The sequence below is a fragment of the Ctenocephalides felis genome, unplaced genomic scaffold (genome assembly GCF_003426905.1).
Source record: "Ctenocephalides felis isolate EL2017-DRISC unplaced genomic scaffold, ASM342690v1 CF-g0.4_SCAFFOLD_01492, whole genome shotgun sequence".
In the NCBI taxonomy this organism is placed as follows: domain Eukaryota; kingdom Metazoa; phylum Arthropoda; class Insecta; order Siphonaptera; family Pulicidae; genus Ctenocephalides; species Ctenocephalides felis.
Window position 1 is genome coordinate 55380784 of NW_020537646.1, and position 18736 is coordinate 55399519.

At 29.6% G+C, this 18736-nt stretch overlaps 1 protein-coding gene across 1 annotated transcript in view; it reads right to left on the minus strand.

The window, feature by feature from the left end:
- The window catches only part of LOC113371608 (sodium- and chloride-dependent GABA transporter ine-like), a 432836-nt gene that overhangs the window by 148942 nt on the left and 265158 nt on the right, over positions 1–18736 (minus strand). The window contains exon 7 of the mRNA XM_026612248.1: positions 1327–1459. Within this exon, the coding sequence (XP_026468033.1) occupies positions 1327–1459 (133 nt within the window). The remainder of the gene's footprint in view (positions 1–1326; positions 1460–18736) is intronic.

Genomic DNA, 18736 nt, shown 5'->3' on the forward strand with positions numbered 1-18736 from the left:
GTATTTCACCCGCATGTGCGCACGTGCGTGAGTTGAACTCACATTCGCCAAATGAGCCAATAAATGTGCACATTCACCGGTGAATGTGCACATTCGCCGAAATATTCACATTTACCGTAACTATAAAATATATATATATATATATATATATATATCTTTATGGTGATAGTTTTGTCGACGTTGATACATATTTGTAATATTAATATTACAAATATATATCTTTATTTAATTGAATTTCATTATTCTAGTTTCTCTCCTTAGCTTGATAAGTGTTGTTGTTTTGTTAGTTCCTAGTTTTTTTTTCTATTTATAGTTTCTATATAAAATTATAATTCCCATAGTTACCTAGTTTATCAATTTTTTTCAAAGCTTTTACCTTATAGATCCACTGATGATGACATCGAATTGTATGTCGAAACGTTAGAAATTAAAGATTACTTTATAAATCTTTGCCTTTTCTTTACTTGATGTATCGCCCTTAAGAACTTACTCATATATATATATATATATATATATATATATATATATATATATATATACGGTGGTGTTGTCGAGGCCGGAACGCGTTCCGGTAAAAAAAATTAAAAAATCGCTACATACAGAAAATAATTTAATAAGTGAATTTTATAAATTATAATTCAACTATTTTTTATTAAATGTCCCTATTATAGTAATAAATATACATATATGTGCACAAAATGAGTTTTGTAATAATTTTTGTTCCTTTCCTTTTCGAAAGAAACCGCAACAAACATGAAAACCGGTTTTTAAACCGGTTTTTAAATTTTAGCGTTTCGGCAAAAAAAATATTAGCACAACACCACTTATATATACAATAAGTATATAATATAAAACATATAATTGGAAATCGATGATATAGTTTTTTATTAATTTAGAGAACGCATTTTTCTCAAGTAACTTATTTAATACTTATACAATTACTAAAAATATAGTTCTCTGCAGTGAAAGCAGCCTTTGCAATTATTGTATTTATATACAAATTTTTTAGTTAAGTATTATATTTTTGATACATATTACAAAAGCTATTTTTTGTTGTATAATAATTTATGTTTATAAAATATAAGTATTTTCGTTGTTAAAAAAATTTCGAAATATTATTTTGTTTGTAATAAGATTAGGTTAGTACTATCAAACATTTTCAGATACCTCAGACATTCGCATAATAGTTTTTTCAAAGTAATATACTCAACGAAATTTATCAGTTTAATATTCTGTAAGGTCCAGCAAACTATTGTGTATACTAAATGCTAATAATAAATAATAAATAGTTATTTGAAATACAATGTGTTATTAACGTATACTCACTTTAGCTGAAGATTTGATGGATTTCCATATTGCAAAATATACTAGTACCCAAGCACAAACCAGACACGCTCCTAGCTCCCATCGTATATCACCGGGGAATTCGATACCTTGCGAAATTTTTAATAGCTTGTTCCTTTAACATAATAGTAATTGTATTAAATATGTACACAAAACTAGTTAGAAGCAGGTAAAGTAGCATTTTATATTTGAAAATAGTTTAGTCAAGTAATAATAATAATTCAAATTATCTTTTTATTTTTTCAATTCATTACAAGACAGGTATCTGAACAAAACCAATTATTATGAAAAAGAATTGAAATTTATCAAGTTTTAAAAATGTTTGCGATACCTAAAAATATTTAATATTAAATAACACAGTAAGAATAATTGAAGAGAGTGTCAGACCGACTATTAACCAAAAAGCAAAATCATAATTTTTTGCTTAAGGCATGAACTACCTGACAACTATAATAACTGATGTTTGTGTTGATCAATTAGACAAAGAACTATTTGGCAATATTCAATAAGCAAAACTTATTGAGTTAATTTAAGAAAAAACTATCCAATATGATGCTCGCATAAATATAAACAAAATAAAGTTTATTTTAGAAATATACGCTAAAATTCACACTTTCTTTATCTATCGACACATTATATTCAATACAACGTAGTTTGTGCTAATTTTCAGAAGAAAAAATGATACCTACCCGTTGACTAGTGTATAATAATTAATACATTTAACCTAAAGCAAATGATCTTACACAAGTAGAGAATTAGACAAACTAACCTTTCAACTAAAAACTAAAACGAATTTTTCATAAAGAATATATAATTTCTGTTTTTATCTAGTATAATTTTTTTTTAATATACATTGAATGACAATGTATATTAAAATGACAGTTCCATTTTATAAGCCACATAAGCCATTGTGCTATAATTTTGCTCTAGGAGCCTCCTAATACCGGGGTTTGATAGAAGCGAAGAAGCGGTTGGGTTCATGTAAGTCTGTAGTCTGCCGAAGCTCCGGGGTCTTATGCGAAACTCTCTTTTTTGGACTACTTCCTGTACAGTTTCAATCTTGAGGATGTTGTGCGTAATTCTGTTTGAAACATACCATGGTGAATTAATCATACCATGTAGCATTCTTAGAATTGCGACCTATAAGCCAGTGTGATGATTTAATTATGTTTTCTTTTTGCTTTGCTTTTTTACCGATGTGTGGTACCCAGCTCAATTTTCTGTCAAGAAAAAATCCGAGGTATTTGACGGTAATGTTTTACGGTGACGGTAGCTTCGGGAATGTTTTTTTCATTATAACTGATTGAAAGGAAATTGCCCTTTTTCAGTAAAAATATTATGTGCAACGATTTGTTTTGATTTATTCTGATTCTACATTTACTTGCCTAGTCTGCTATTTTATCGAGATGCTCCTGTACGTTTTGGTTGGCTGCTGCTGGACTAATGTCTGATGCCATTATTACCGTGTCGTCTGCAAATGTTCCTATAAGGGTGGTAGTTGAAGTTAGGGTGTCTTTTGTGTGTAGTACATATATCATCTGTTCTAGCAAACTTTCCTGAGGTACCCCTGCTTCAACTTTGCAAAAACTAGAAACTTCATTACCAACTTTTATATAAAATTGTCTGTCCTTAAGGTATGATGTAAAAAAGTGATGGTATTCTGGCAGTAGTTTATTAAATTTCATCAAACCACTTTTGTATTCTGTATATATTTCAATAGATTTCAAGAAACGTCACAATCAATCACGCTTATTTTGATCATACTCTTTGACAAAGTTTTTGTTGTACAAGTACTAGGCATTGTTGGAGAAGTTTGTTTATTAACTTCCCGTAAGGCAAGTTATAGTAATCGCAAAAAAATTGAAAATGAAAATTTTTGTATATCTTTACGTTTCAGAAGTTTCTGAATATTTTGACATACTTAAAAAAAACGGATATATGTGTGTGTGTGCGCGTGTGTGTGTGCGGATACAAATTTTCGTCGAAGATTTGGGGAACATGGATCAACCGATTTGAATAATTCAAAAAACATCCGATTCGTATTGTTAAGGAGACGTGCTAATTAGTTTTTGACGTAGGTCTAGCTGTTTCGTGATACGGGGCAAAAAGTGATAAAAATGGCAACTCAGTTTTCAAAAGAATGAAGCGTCCGATTTTAATAATTCAAAAAAACATTTTACTAGTATTGGCAAGATAAAAAACTGATTAAATTTTTGGGAAGGCAGGACTAGCGGTTATAGACTCTTAATAAAAATAAGTTAAAAAAATGCCTTTTTGTGGTCAAAAATGATAATTAGATAATTGCACATCAAATTATCAGAGATTTTAATAATGTGTACACATTTTGTGTATATTTCATTGGGTTCCGCACCAAGATTTTTAATTGCGGTACGGGAAGAAGGCATGATACACCCCACAAGTTTTCATATCGGATAGACTAGGTGAATCATTGATGTTTGTGTTTGCAGAATTAGAGTCGTTAACTAGCGTACTATATTTATTAGAAAGTTTAAGGTTAGCATATTTATAACATGACTTATTTGCCTCTTGTTCTGACCCTGGAATAATTGCCACTTGTTTATGTTAACTTTCGTATCACCTTACGTACTGAGTTTATTTATATTCACCAAGTCACTACCTTTGAGTACACTTAAATTTGTTGTATTATTAGTTTCTGCACCTTTGTTATTAATTAGTTTCATTAAGTGTATCACTTGTATTGACACTGAGATTCAAATCACTATCATAATCCGTATACGTTTGTTTTCAAAACATTGATAAACAAAATGATTTACAAACATAATACAATTTGTATTTAATAGTACCTATCTCTAATTTGGATAATCAAAGCTATATATCTCAAATTTCCTCTGATACAAATTTGAAAACATTATTCAGAACGTATAGGTAGTTTTCGCAGGAAATGCTTTTTTTTAAAAAAAAAACTAGGCACCTATGCTCGAAAAACCCGTGAACAATAAAATAAAAGAACAAATACTAAAAAAATATTGCCTAAATCTAATACAAGTATTTGTTTCGGTAAAAGGATTTAAATTGCATTACCAGAATTAAATTGCATTAATTAACTTCCCGAAGGAGAAGTTTTTGTTCGCAGTCTTGTGTGAGCATTCGAAGCGTACACATCGTTCGAAATAAATTTATATTTTTTGAAGTTTAGTGAAAGCAAACCTTGTACCTGTTGTGTTTTGATAGTGAGCTGATAAACAAACAATGGAGTCGGGCCCGTTCGGGCACGAGGGCAGTCGGCCGCCTGATAAAGGCATTACACAACATTCAGATTTAGGCGCAACCATTGCAGGTGCAATGCATGTGCTAAATGACCTTGAAGATTTTAACAATGAAAGTAGTATGGATTATAGTATAGATGATCAAGAAATAGATTTAAGTAGTTGTGAAAGTATTCACAATTTAGATAGTAAATCTAATAAAATCAAGATTGGAATTAATAAAACTAATCCCACAAAAGTTAATAAAAAAGAAACAAATCTAAGGAACTCTAATTATGTAAATAGTAATAAAGAAAATAAAATTAACAGAACAATGAAATTCATTAAAAAGGTGACTAGCGCAAAAAATAACAAAGTCAAAAGATTAGAAAGTGGAGTCAATTCAAAAGTTGAAGTTCAGAAAAGTAATGATACAATAAATAAAAATGTAAAGGCTATTCAACGCAGTAGTAATGATAAAATAAGAGAAGAAGCTGATAGTGTACCTAATGCGAATAATGAAGAAAATGTTAATCAGAATGAATCAAATTCTATTAACAATAACATGGTTAGTGAAGAAATGGTTGACATGAATGAAGTAAAGTCTAGTAACTATGCTCGAAACAATAAAATACGATTTGAAGAATACGATAAAGGACCATATCATATATATGTGGAATCAATAAATAAAAATATTGGAAGGTTACATCACATGGCAATCGGAAGGATGTTATATAAATCAGTTCCAAAATTGAAGACAGAATTATCAGAAATTGTACAAATTGGAAAAAACAAAATAAAACTAGTAATTAAAAATGCAGAAATAGCCAATAGTTTACTGGAAGATGAATTTTTCAAGATGAATAATCTCAGGACCTACATTCCTAAATATCTAGTAGTAAGACAGGGGATAATATTTGACGTTGATATTAATTTATCGGAAGACGAAATAATGGATGTTATAGAATCTGATTATCCAGTGGTGGAAGTAAAATGTTTAAAGTCAAAAAGAGGTAATAACATCAATTATAAATCGCAATGTGTGAAATTAACATTCAGGGGCTCCAAATTGCCGGAGAAAATTTCAATATATTCAGTAAAATGTAGGGTTAGTCCATACATTAAAAAAGTAGTGCAGTGTCATAATTGTTGGTTCTTTGGTCATATAAAAGAACAATGTAAAAGTAAAAAAAGATGTCCGAAATGTTCAGAACAACATGGAATAGAAGCCTGTACTGAAATTTTAAACTTAAGATGCTGTTTATGCTCCGGGGAACACGTTGCAAATAGTACTGAATGCCCGGAATTCAAAAGGCATAAAAATATTTATGAATTGATGGGGACTCATAATATAGCCTTTCATGAGGCGAGGAATATTTTGCGAAATGACAAATATTCAAGAGTTGTTAAATTTAACCCTTACACTATAGATAAGGAAAAAGATTTTCCGACGATAAAAGAAAAAAGGAGGGATGAATACGGACTAGAAAAAAGTTACTGTGATAAAAATAAATATAACGAATTATCAAAATTAATAGAAGAAGAAAAGGATACAGAAGTAGAAGACATAGTATGGATTAGAAAACCAAAAAGGTCACATGTCAAAGATGTAACAAGGGTAGGAGGTCAAGGTACGTCTAAAGTATCTAAGTATAATAATATAAATAAAGAGACGGATATTAAAAGGGTAAGTAATAGAGAAATAATTAGTAGAAAAAGGCCGATTAAAACGTCGGAAGATGATACGGATCAAGAAGGAAATGAATCAAGAAAAGAAGAAAATGATCCACTCGAAATTCTTAAGCAGTTAGTTAACCAAATTAAGATAATAAATAGATCTGATGATTCTTCCATAAATAGATTACTGAGTATTGTGATAAGTAAATTAGAAAAAGATAAGAGAACTACAGGAAGTTCAATAAAAGAATAGAAACAATATACACAATATAAATAAGCCAAAATGAATTTAAAAATACTACAATTAAACTGCAGATCATTGAAAGCAAATAAAGAAAGCATAGAACATTTCTTATACAATAATCAGATTTCGATAGCGGCCCTTTCCGAAACATGGTTCAATCCTAATGCAGTATACAAAATCAAGGGGTATAAGATTTTTCGGAAAGATAGAGAAGATGGATACGGCGGAGCAGCCATCATCGTCAAAAACAACATAGATTGTGATGAATATGAAACAATAAACAACAATAAGAATATTCAAATATGTGCGGTAACAATTAAAGCAAAAATAACCTTTTGCTTAGTCTCCATTTATTGCTCAAATAGAGAAGAAATAGATTTTACTGATGTGAGAAAAACTATAGAAGGGATCCATTTAAAAACATTGATCGTTGGAGATTTCAACAGCCATCACTTTGCATGGGGAAGTATGGCGAACAACACATCAGGAATAAAATTACAAGAAATCATAGAAGATCATTCATTAATAATTTTCAACAACGGCAAACCCACAACAATCGAGACAAGAAACAAAAAAGCGACGAATATAGATTTATCTTTATGCTCCAGCAATCTCACAGATTATATCAGATGGGAAATACTCGAAGAATCTCTTGGATCTGACCACTTACCAATTATAATACATATTTACACAAATGCAATTTCAAACATCAAAATCTTCCCTACAAAAAAATGGAATACCAATCAGGCCAATTGGAAAGGATATGGCGAAGAAATTTCCAAAACTCTCCAAAACTCCAACATACCTAATACAGGAAAACAAAAATATGAATTTTTAATGAATTGTATAGATCACGCTGCAGAGAAAAACATAAAGAAATGCAAAGTGATAATTAGCTCAACCTTCAAACCAGCAGCATGGTGGGATCAAGAATGTGATACCATGGTAAACGCAAGAAAAAACGCATTTAAACAAATGCGCAGAAAATTTAATTATGATAATTTCATCCTATACCAAAAAATAAATGCACAAACCAAGAGATTTTTAAAGAACAAGAAAATACAAAAATGGGCGGAATACACAAGTTCAATTAACAAAAACACAAATCCGGCTACAATTTGGAGGAAAATCAAAATATTCAACAACAAAAACACAAATAGGAACATAAATCCAAATTTTATGGAAGAATGTGGACATCAAATATTACAAAACATAGCACCAGATTATGTCTGTAACAAACAAGATATATTCAGTAAGAATAATAATGAAGAAACAGAATTGATGGCACCTTTCAAATATAATGAATTGAGAAGAGCTCTGAAAAACAGAAAGAACACGGCTCCAGGTAAGGATAACATTTCATATAATATGATCAATAATAGTCCAAATAATTTTAAAATGGAACTTTTAAATGTATTTAATAATATGATCACACACCACTGGATTCCTGAAAAATGGAAAGAAATAATTGTAGTACCAATAATTAAACCTAATAGAAACCCACAATCTATAGACTCTTATAGACCAATATCACTAATATCATGCGTAGCAAAGATCTTCGAACGAATGATAAAAGAAAGACTGGAATGGTACATTGAAAACAAGAACATACTCCATGATACCGTATTTGGTTTTAGAAGCGGAAGAGGAACAATAGATTTATTGAGTACCCTTACCACCGACATAAATATATCGAGGTCAAACAATGAATATATGTTGCTACTGTCAATAGATATTGACAAAGCCTATGAAAACGTAGACCATAATATTCTACAGAAAAAACTACGGAATATAAATATCCCAGAGAATATAATTAAAATAATATTGGAATTGATATCACCAAGATATATTTATCTACGAACTAATGGAGATATGATCGGCCCTAGATCAGCATACAACGGGATCATACAAGGTTCCATTTTAAGCCCCACATTATTCAACATATATACTGCGGATTACCATAAGATACCTGATACATGTGTTAAAAAATTACAATATGCCGACGACATTTGTTTATACATATCAAGACCGTCAATAGAATCATGTATATCGCAAATGAACTATGCTATTAAAGAAAACATAAAATGGTTATCAAGCAATAATTTAAATATATCACCAACCAAAAGCTCAGCAACGATTTTCACTAGGCACAGACTCCCCCAGAACATAGGTCACATAAGGGTTGGAACTCAAGATGTTATAGTAAAAGACAACGTGAAAATACTAGGCATAACCTTTGACGCCAAAATGTCATTTAAAAAGCATATACAAGAATTATCAAGAAAATGCGAAACAGGCATCAATATACTTCGTAAAATAACAAATACTAGATGGGGAGCACACCCAGAGACATGCCTTTTACTGTACAGAAATTTGATTAGAACTCAAATAGATTACGGATGCTTTATATATGGATCAACGTCAAAAAGTGAACAAAATAAACTTGATAAAATTCAATATTCCGCAATAAGAACATGCATGGGAGCATTTAGATCAACACCGACAAATGCGTTATTAACAGAAGCAGGAGAACCTCCTCTGAGCATAAGAAGAGAGATCCTAGCAAACAGATTCTTGATGAAAAAACTTAATGGATCATGTAAATTATTACCCAAATAGTTAGAAAAACTAGCAAGACTACATTACTCCACATGCTACTGGACAAATAAACCAGCTCCATCACTAATAAATAGTTTTTATACAATTAAACCTCACGAAGAGAACATCATAATCAATGATAAAACTCCATATTACATCTACCCACCGCTAAACGATTATGTTAAACCATACATCGATATAGATAATAAGAGCACAAATATAGCAAACACAGGCATATATATCCGTGAATTAGAACATCATATCAACTCAAATTGGCCGGATCATTTGCAAATATATACTGATGGCTCTAAAACATTAGAGGGAACCGGATGTGCCATACATATCCCAAAAATCCATTACAGCAACAAAGTAAGACTTCCAAATTATACATCCATATTTTCAGCGGAACTTATAGCGATATACACTGCCGTAAAATATGTGAATGACAATATGATTAACAAATCTTTGATACTAAGTGACAGCAAATCAAGTCTAACAGCCATAAAACACGTCAATAAGCATTCAAATATAATAATATACAAAATTATAGAAATCATAAAGAAAATCAATACTGATGATAAATCCATGATTCTTCTTTGGATAAAGGGTCATTCTAATATAAAAGGCAATGAGATGGCAGACAGTCTAGCTAAAGAAGCATGCACGAGCGGCGATCAATTTGCGAAAACTCCTGCGCTAGATTTAAAACATTTAATAAAACAACAAGGTTTGGAACTATGGCAGAAGTCTCACTCAGAAACAACAAAGTCAAAAGAATCCACATACGCACTAACGAGAGAGATTGTTTCACCAAACACATGGTTTAAAAATATAGAAGAAAGTCGAAATTTTATTACAGTAATCTGCAGATTGAGACTCGGACACTCCTACTGCAAATCGCATCTGAGGAGAATAGGTATCATACAGGATCCAAAGTGTGACTGTGGAAGCCTAGAAACACTCGACCATTTATTTTGGGAATGCAGGTATTATCAGCAGGAAAGATCGAAATTAGTTAGGAATTTGCAAAACGTGAGGATTGTTTTTCCCATCAATATACAAATGCTTATTTCAAGTAATGACATAAGGATTTATAAATATTTATATAATTTTATAAGTAAATGCAAAATTAATTTATAGCATAATCATTATTGTATAAGTATCAATGTATTATATAAAACTGATACAACTGTATAAATATTTGTAATGGCAAAATGATGCAAATCAGAAGCCAAAATAAATAAATAAAAAAAAAAAAAAAAAAAAAGTTTTTGTTTTCATCAAAAAATCCGATTCGCTAATTTTATGTTTTCTCGACGTTTCAAGCCATTCTGAATCAAATGAGACACGAGAAATAAAAATTAGACTATTTACTTGGTATAATGAAAGAGTACTTAGTCTTGAACATAAACTATTGAAGTCCTGGAAACTGGTTCAATTATAAAAATTATTGATTTTTGAAAATGTGCTTTTAGAAAATACTCCGAGTCAAAGTGTTCGTTCATTTTTAATTATGTGTAATAAATCCACTCGGAAAACTTTTAATAACTCATAAATTAATTTATTTTTTATTGATTAAGTCGATTATTTAAAAATATCGGGAAGTTCATGTAACTTGCCTCAAGGCTAAATACCAAACCAACTAGTTTAATTTAAATACTGTAGAAAAAACAAAACCATCAACATTTGCTCTGAATGCGAAAAATATGCAATCATACCCTTGCTGGTACTAAAATTTTTTTTTATAAATATTTAAACAGCAATCAGAACCTTACGTCCTATGAGCTGTTGGGCTGAAACTTCTTCTTACTTCGTGTTTTTTAGATGGTAACCCAATGGATAATCCATCCAAAATTGTATCGAATACCTAACACCGCACTACTCAACACTATCACACACGGTATATATCGCTGTGTTCTTATATTGCAAACAAGTGCCGAGTTTTTTTCAAAAACTTTTGTGGTAAATAAACTTTTCTCGAATGAACTACATCTCGTTTATAGAGTTTCTAAAAATATTTTATAAAAAAGTAAATTATTAAATGTTTACATGTTATTCGTTGTTAATTTGTATTAACAACGAATAAGTCCTTGTTTTTTTTAATTTATGATGTAGATGTATTTAGTCCGTCCTTTTAATTGAATTTTTTTCTCTTTCTTTATTAATATTTAGTTTTTAACTTTACTTTTTCCGTTTATTTCAAAATTGTAGATCCATTGATGTGACGAGAAATTTTGCGTTAAACCTTTACTTTATATATTTTTTAACTTCATGTTACGTCCTTCAAGAAATTGATATATATATATATATATATATATATATATATATATATATATATAAATTGATTGTTTCTTTTCCGAACAGTAAATCCAATAATAAAAAACAATTTGTTTTCTGAAGATTTTTAACTGATTTTCGGAACTAGATACGTTCTATCATCAGGTTTATTCTGTCAAAGACAATGGTTTTTAAAACTATTGATTAACATTAATTAATGATGGTCATTACAGATTATTTAGAAAAAAAATATAAAGGAATGGATTATGTACCAGTGTAAAGAGTAATAAAATTAACTAAAAAAGGTTTTATTAAAATTTGAGAATTTGAGAATTATGTATATATACATGCACATACATATGCACACCTACATACACATACAGACATATGCATATATCTATATATTCATGTACATATAATTATATACACGAACTTATACGCAAGTACATGTATACACAATTATATAAATATACACTTATTTTTTATAATATGAAAGTGTTTATCGTATTTTGTATTTTCGAATTCTAAAAATTTATTAAAAGTATTTTCATCTATTGTTTTTCGGAGTGTATTTATTATTTGATCTATTCGGGTTTTTTTATTAAAAAAAATTTAAGTAACATAGAATACAATATCAGGAACATTGAGACTGACAAACAAAATCGGATCAGGTCAAAACTATGTGAAAAACTAGTTAAACATTTAAAAAAAGTTGCTAATAGTTTTCAACATATTCATCTAAAAAGACTACACAAAGACATAGCGGAGACCAAATTATTTATTAAATCTAATAATATAATTGTTTGTCCGGTAGATAAAGGCGGATTACCGTCATGGTAATCATCGACAAAGAATTTTATACCAACACAACATTACGTGATTTTACACTTAACATTAGATTTTACATTTAACATTAAGATGATACTACCTACAAAATCATTACAAATGATCCAACACAACAGTTTTCTAGACAATCAATTAAATTAATTAATGAATTAAAAAATAAAAATTTCATTTCTGACAAATTTGCCTATAATTTAAAAGTACAACATCCTATTTCCCCAAAAATGTATTGTCTCCCCAAAGTCCACAAACCTGAATGCTCCTTTAGACCCATTGTATCCTACGTCGGCTCCCCTTTCTACAATATCGCTAAACACAATGTCAAAATTTTAAAAAATGTCACAATTTCCTCTCCTCACTATGTAAGGAATTCTTACCAATTTGTGGATCTAATCAAAGACCGAAACATTACAGACGATCAAATTTTTCTAAGACTTGATGTAATTAACCTTTTCACATGTGTTCCCCATGATTTAATACTTGATTCAATTAAAAAACGCTGGCCCACTTTTTGTAACTACACCGACTTTCCTATAAATACTTTCAAACACGTCATTAACACCGTCTTTAACACCGAATTGTTCTTATTTAATTGTTTAAATAATTTTTATTTACAAATCAAAGATACTGCTATGGGATGCCTATTATCCCCTGGCCCCTTGGCACAAATTGGTACAGAAAACCTATATGGTCAGGAAGGTACCTTCATTACGCGTCATACTGTCCGAAAAATTATAAATTCAATACAATCATTTCTTTGAGAGACCACGCAGTCATGTTGTCTCACTCTTCCTTTCATAACCAAAACACAACATTAGTAACCAAAACTTTATTAGAAAATGGAAATCCCCTCACCCTCATCAATTCCATTACCAATAAAAGATCTTCTTACCATAAAAATAACAATTATCAATCCATCACCAAGTTATTAGAGGACAACAATATTAAACCTACTTTTCACAGCATGCCTTACATTAAAGGCTTATTTGATTATTTTGCCAAATTACTCAAAGAAGAAAATATTTTTATTTCAGGAACAGCTTTATATTCTTTTAAAGGAATGTTTTCAAAAATTAAATCCACCACCCCTTCTAAATTCAATACTAACATAGTTTATTCAATCTCTTGCAAAAATTATCAAAAACAATACATTGACCAAACATCACAATACATCCATAAGAGAATGAGACAACATGAATTAAGCGTCATTCATCATAAAAGCCAAAGTTTCCAAAGCACTCTTGTCCAACATTCCATTGAAAATTCACATATTTTTACCTTTGAACCCAATATTTTATATAGAGAGGACTGTACTTTTAAAAGACTTTTTTATGAAAGCAGTTTAATCTTTTTGAATTCGTCAAATTGTGTTAATAAAAGATCAGATCATAATATCATTCATGATTCGTATCTAAATTTTTTAAACCTAATTAAAAACGATTAATCCTTTAATAATTTTGTGTGTATATAAGCATGTATATATGTAGTAATATATGCACATCCATACATGTGCTTATATGTATGAATATATAGATATATGCATATGAATGGATGTGTGTGTAGGTGTGCATATGTATGTGCATGTATATATACATAATATTTCTCAACATTTACTGAAGCAACAAATTCCCTTTTTTCGTAAATTGCCAATACAAGATCCATAAAAAAATATTTTTGCCTAAATTCCGTACATATCACTTACATCTGGCCGACAGAACTCCATATCAATGTGTTAAAGTCATGTGAAGTCGAAACATTTACAAATATCCTCGGAAAAAATCGAGTGTTTTTAACAAAAAAATATTAGTGATATGGATATATAAATTATTACAGGTAAATAATTTTTGCTTCTCAATTTTATATAAAACCTTTTTTAGTTAATTTTATTACTCTTTACACTGGTACATAATCCATTCCTTTATACTTTTTTCTAAATAATCTGTAATGACCATCATTAATTAATGTTAATCAATAGTTTTAAAAAACATTGTCTTTGACAGAATAAACCTGATGATGGAACGTATCTAGTTCCGAAACGTCGTTATTAAACATCTTCAAAAAACAAATTGTTTTTTATTAGTGGATTTACTGTTCGGAAAATAAACAATCAGTATATTGAAAAATCCAAGACTTATCTATTGATATATATATATATATATATATATATATATATATATATATACATACATACGGACACACATACATACATACATACACACACATATACACGTCACACAGACACACACCTACATATATATATATATATATATATATATATATATATATATATATATATAAGACACCCACATATACTCACATACATACAACCAGGGCCGGTCCAAACTTGCATGCAATGCATGCGAAAAATGCCCCCCAAGCCTTAGGGGGCGCCAAAATGAGGTTCGGAAATAAAATTTATAATATATTATTTATTTTTTTCAATATAAAATCAAGAATACTTAATAGATTATAATAGTCTATCTAACTAGTTGAAACGGAACTTGTTAAAATAATAGATACAAATTAAATCAGAAAAAATAGAAAATGGGGTGTCAGTGCATAGAAAATGGCTTATTTATTCCGAGAAATTGAATTCTAACTTTTGTTTTTATAGCAAAAGCTTCGCATCTGATAAACTTTTTAATTTTGAAGCCATGGAAATAAAGAAAATATGAAAAATGAAAGCAAAATTTACATTGGAACAAAAGTCTTTGAGCTTTTTCATATATAGTGGTATTCATACTCTAAATTTGATTATTTACTATACGAAAATAATACAGATACAAATATAATTAGTTTTTTTTTGTTTCGATATAGTACAAGAAATATGTAATTTTTTGCATTTTTTACTAATCTTTGAACTATACCTTCAAAATACGTTAAAAACTTAACTTCAAAACAACAATCTGGTACTCACAATTTAATGGGAAAGTAAAGATAAATACAGTTTGGCCCTTACGATATCAATAAGGAGATGCAATCTAACATGAAATACGAGTGTTATGTTTAAAAATGAAAGTCTGTTTTTTTGACTTCTTATTATGATTTGCTCAATAGGAAATATGGCATACTAAATAAGTAAAATGTTTCAAAACCCAAATATTAATATTACACTTACGATAGAAATAAGTGAAAATTTAAAAATTTGATTATGATCAACTCGCAAATGAATTTTATACGGTTTTAGATTAATTTTTTATGTACTAAATCCGGAATGATTAATTAAATTAAATACAAAAAATTACGTTATTATTTATATAATTTTGACAATAAACAGTTAAAATTACTAGTGGGGGGGCGCTAGAAAAAAAATTGCATGCGGGCGCTGAGGACCCCAGGACCGGCCCTGCATACAACCATATTACACATACACTTTTACTCATAAACATACACATATATACATATACATATATAAGTACATGAAAAACTACAAAGTATTAATAAGATTTAGATATGTATCATGTAATATATTGGTATCTGTACGTAAATTTACTGTATTATATGTATGAGCTATTAACATCGATTCTGCAATACTTCTTTTAAATAAATCTTTTTCATAATATAATATGTGCGGATTATTGAAATCGAGACCATTGTTGTTCGAGATAGCATGGTCTAAGAGTGTATTCCCCTACATTTAAAATATGTTTTTGCCCTTGATCCAAAAATTTCTCTCTCCCCTTCCAAAAACATTTCAATTTCATAAAGATCCCTAGCAATCTAGAGTTGGGTATTTGTAAAAGAAAATATCCAGAATAATCTTTTATTAATTTTTTTTTTTTTAAATTTTATTTGAACAGCGATCAGAACTTATGGGTTCTATGAGCTGTTGAGATGAATCTCTTAAAAACTACGTTTGTTTTATTATAGATGGCAACCCAAACAGTTGTCTCATCTCTATGTGCTGAATTTTTATTCTTACAATTGTTGTAATAGTGATGACTTTTTATTAGTGCAGCAATGCTGGGCAAGGGCTATTTTCACTTGAAAACATATTGCTATCTATATTTCCAAGTGAAAATCGTTGTCACTGCTGCCTGACAACAGGCTGCTCGAAGTGGGTATCGAACCCGGGACCCCTGATCCAGGTCCAGTCGTTCTAGCCACTTACCTACGAGCGAGCCCATTAAAAAAAATTAATAATAATTCCAGTCTTTTATAGTTAGAAATTGCGAGAGATTTAAAATTATGCAAAAAGTTTTTTTTTAGAGACAATCCTGACATTATAGTTACCAGAGCTGATAAGAGAAACCTTACTGTTATTATAAATAAGTCTGATTATCTCTCTAAAACCGAAGCCCTTTTAAAAGACACATTTACATACAAACCTTTATTATTGTGTTCACTGTGAAATTGTGAACAAAGTAAAAAAATAAGTTATTCATTTCATAACATTTCAATTGGAAACCATCAAATCAATCACGTGTATTGTGCAAATTTTTATTCAATTTCAACAGCAGGCATTTGTCTTTAAGGTGGTAAGTTACACTGTGTAAATTATGTGGATAGTGCATTTGAGGTTAAATTCACCACCTTGTCCCTAGTTTAAAAAGCATATAATAAGATAAAATGTCCAATTGAGACAATGCACGATCCACATAATTTACACAATTACGTAACTTACCACCTTAAAGACAAATGCCTGCAGTTGAATTTGAATAAAAATTTGCACAATACACGTGATTGATTTTATGGTTTTCAATTGAGCATACGAAGATCATTGGCATCATATATGCTTGGCATTCCAATATAATCCCACTGCAAACTACAGTGATGACAAAAATGTTGATATTGGACCAAATGTTGATATTGGACTATATGCCGATATTGCCGACGGGTTGAAGTTCAAAAGAGAAACGGATGAATATACGGGCAGTTATACGTTGCGTGTTCACGAGTTGGAAAACCAAAAATGTGGTTTACCAAAGAGCGCTTTAATGAAAAGGATAATTTGCGGACATGTATAACGTTTCGATTCAGTATTTACTTTGATTTCACTTTCATTTACTTCGAGAAGTTCAACTAAATAACACTTCATTTTTGTAATCGAAATAAATTAATTACTATTGTGAAATGATTTTTTTTTCTTTGCAAATATAACACAAATAATTTTTTTTTTCATCTTTTAATCACCAAATAAAAGAGTTACATAAAACGACACCATCTGGTGTCAAAACGGAGTTTGCCGGATTTGCTAGTATATATATATATATATATATATATATATATATATATCTTATATATATATATATCTTATATATATATATATATATATATATATATATATAATACATATATATTTGTTACAGTTCTAATTATATCTTTCTTGTATATACGCTATATCTTTTTAGGTTTATTTATTGTTTCGTTTTTTGAAAAGCTGAACATATCTTCTTCTTTCAAGTCTGGTAGTACCAGCAAGAGTATGGGCGCATATTTTTTGCATTTAGACTATTTAGAGCAAATGTTGATGGTTTCACTTTTTCTACAATATTCAACTTGCAACCTCTTACTGGGACAAACATCTGTATTAGACTTAGGCAATATGTTTTTATAATTTATTTTTTTATTTTATTATTCACGGGTTTCTAGAAAATAGGCGTCTAGTTTCAAAAAACAATTTAAAAGAAATTCGAGACATTTAGCTTTGATACCACAAATTCGAGATATTTGTGCCAGTTAAAATAAGGATATTGAAAAATAAAACAACTTGGAAAGGCCATCCGCAACAGTTAGAATTTGTAGCAAATTTTCTCGCCACTAGCTTGAACATTTTTTCGATAAATGCTTTTCATTGCTCTATATTGCAAGAGAACTAGTGGTGCAAGGTCATCCTAGCTTAAGGCAAATTGCTGAAACTACTCGTTCCGTAATTAAACAATCAAAGAATAATAATAATTATTCAACTAAAACGGATCAATGTATAATAACAATTGTGTTAAATATCCTCAAATCACAATAGATAATCACATTTTGAGCACTATTAACTTACGTTTAATTATGTTCGCATCTAGATCAATTCATTTCATTATTTGTATTACATAAATCAATATTGTTCTCAATTTCGACATGATATATTACATGCAGTCGGTCGACCTTTTAATTGTTCGTCATCGGACCGCATGATAACAATATATTAATTACTAGCTGGCCCGGCAAACGTTGTTTTGCTAAGTAACGTATATTCTAAACAATTTCAAAAGAATTAAAGTAAATTTAATATAAAGTATATATGTATATCAGGGCGAGGCACAAAGGTCAAATTTGACTTTGAGCAAAGATAAACCATATTATGAAAACCAAGCCAATTATATCACAACAAATAACACATTTCAAATAAACGATTATCTGACTACGTTCAGTAAATTTGCCACTTATTTCATCATTGCAGAAATGTGCTTTTTTATGCCTTTCAAAAATTTGTTATCTAGACCTTTTTACCCCATAGACGGGGTAACTTGGAATGGCCAGATGGCAAACAGTTTTAATGTGTTATTGTAATTCTAAAAGTATTTTACAAAATAAT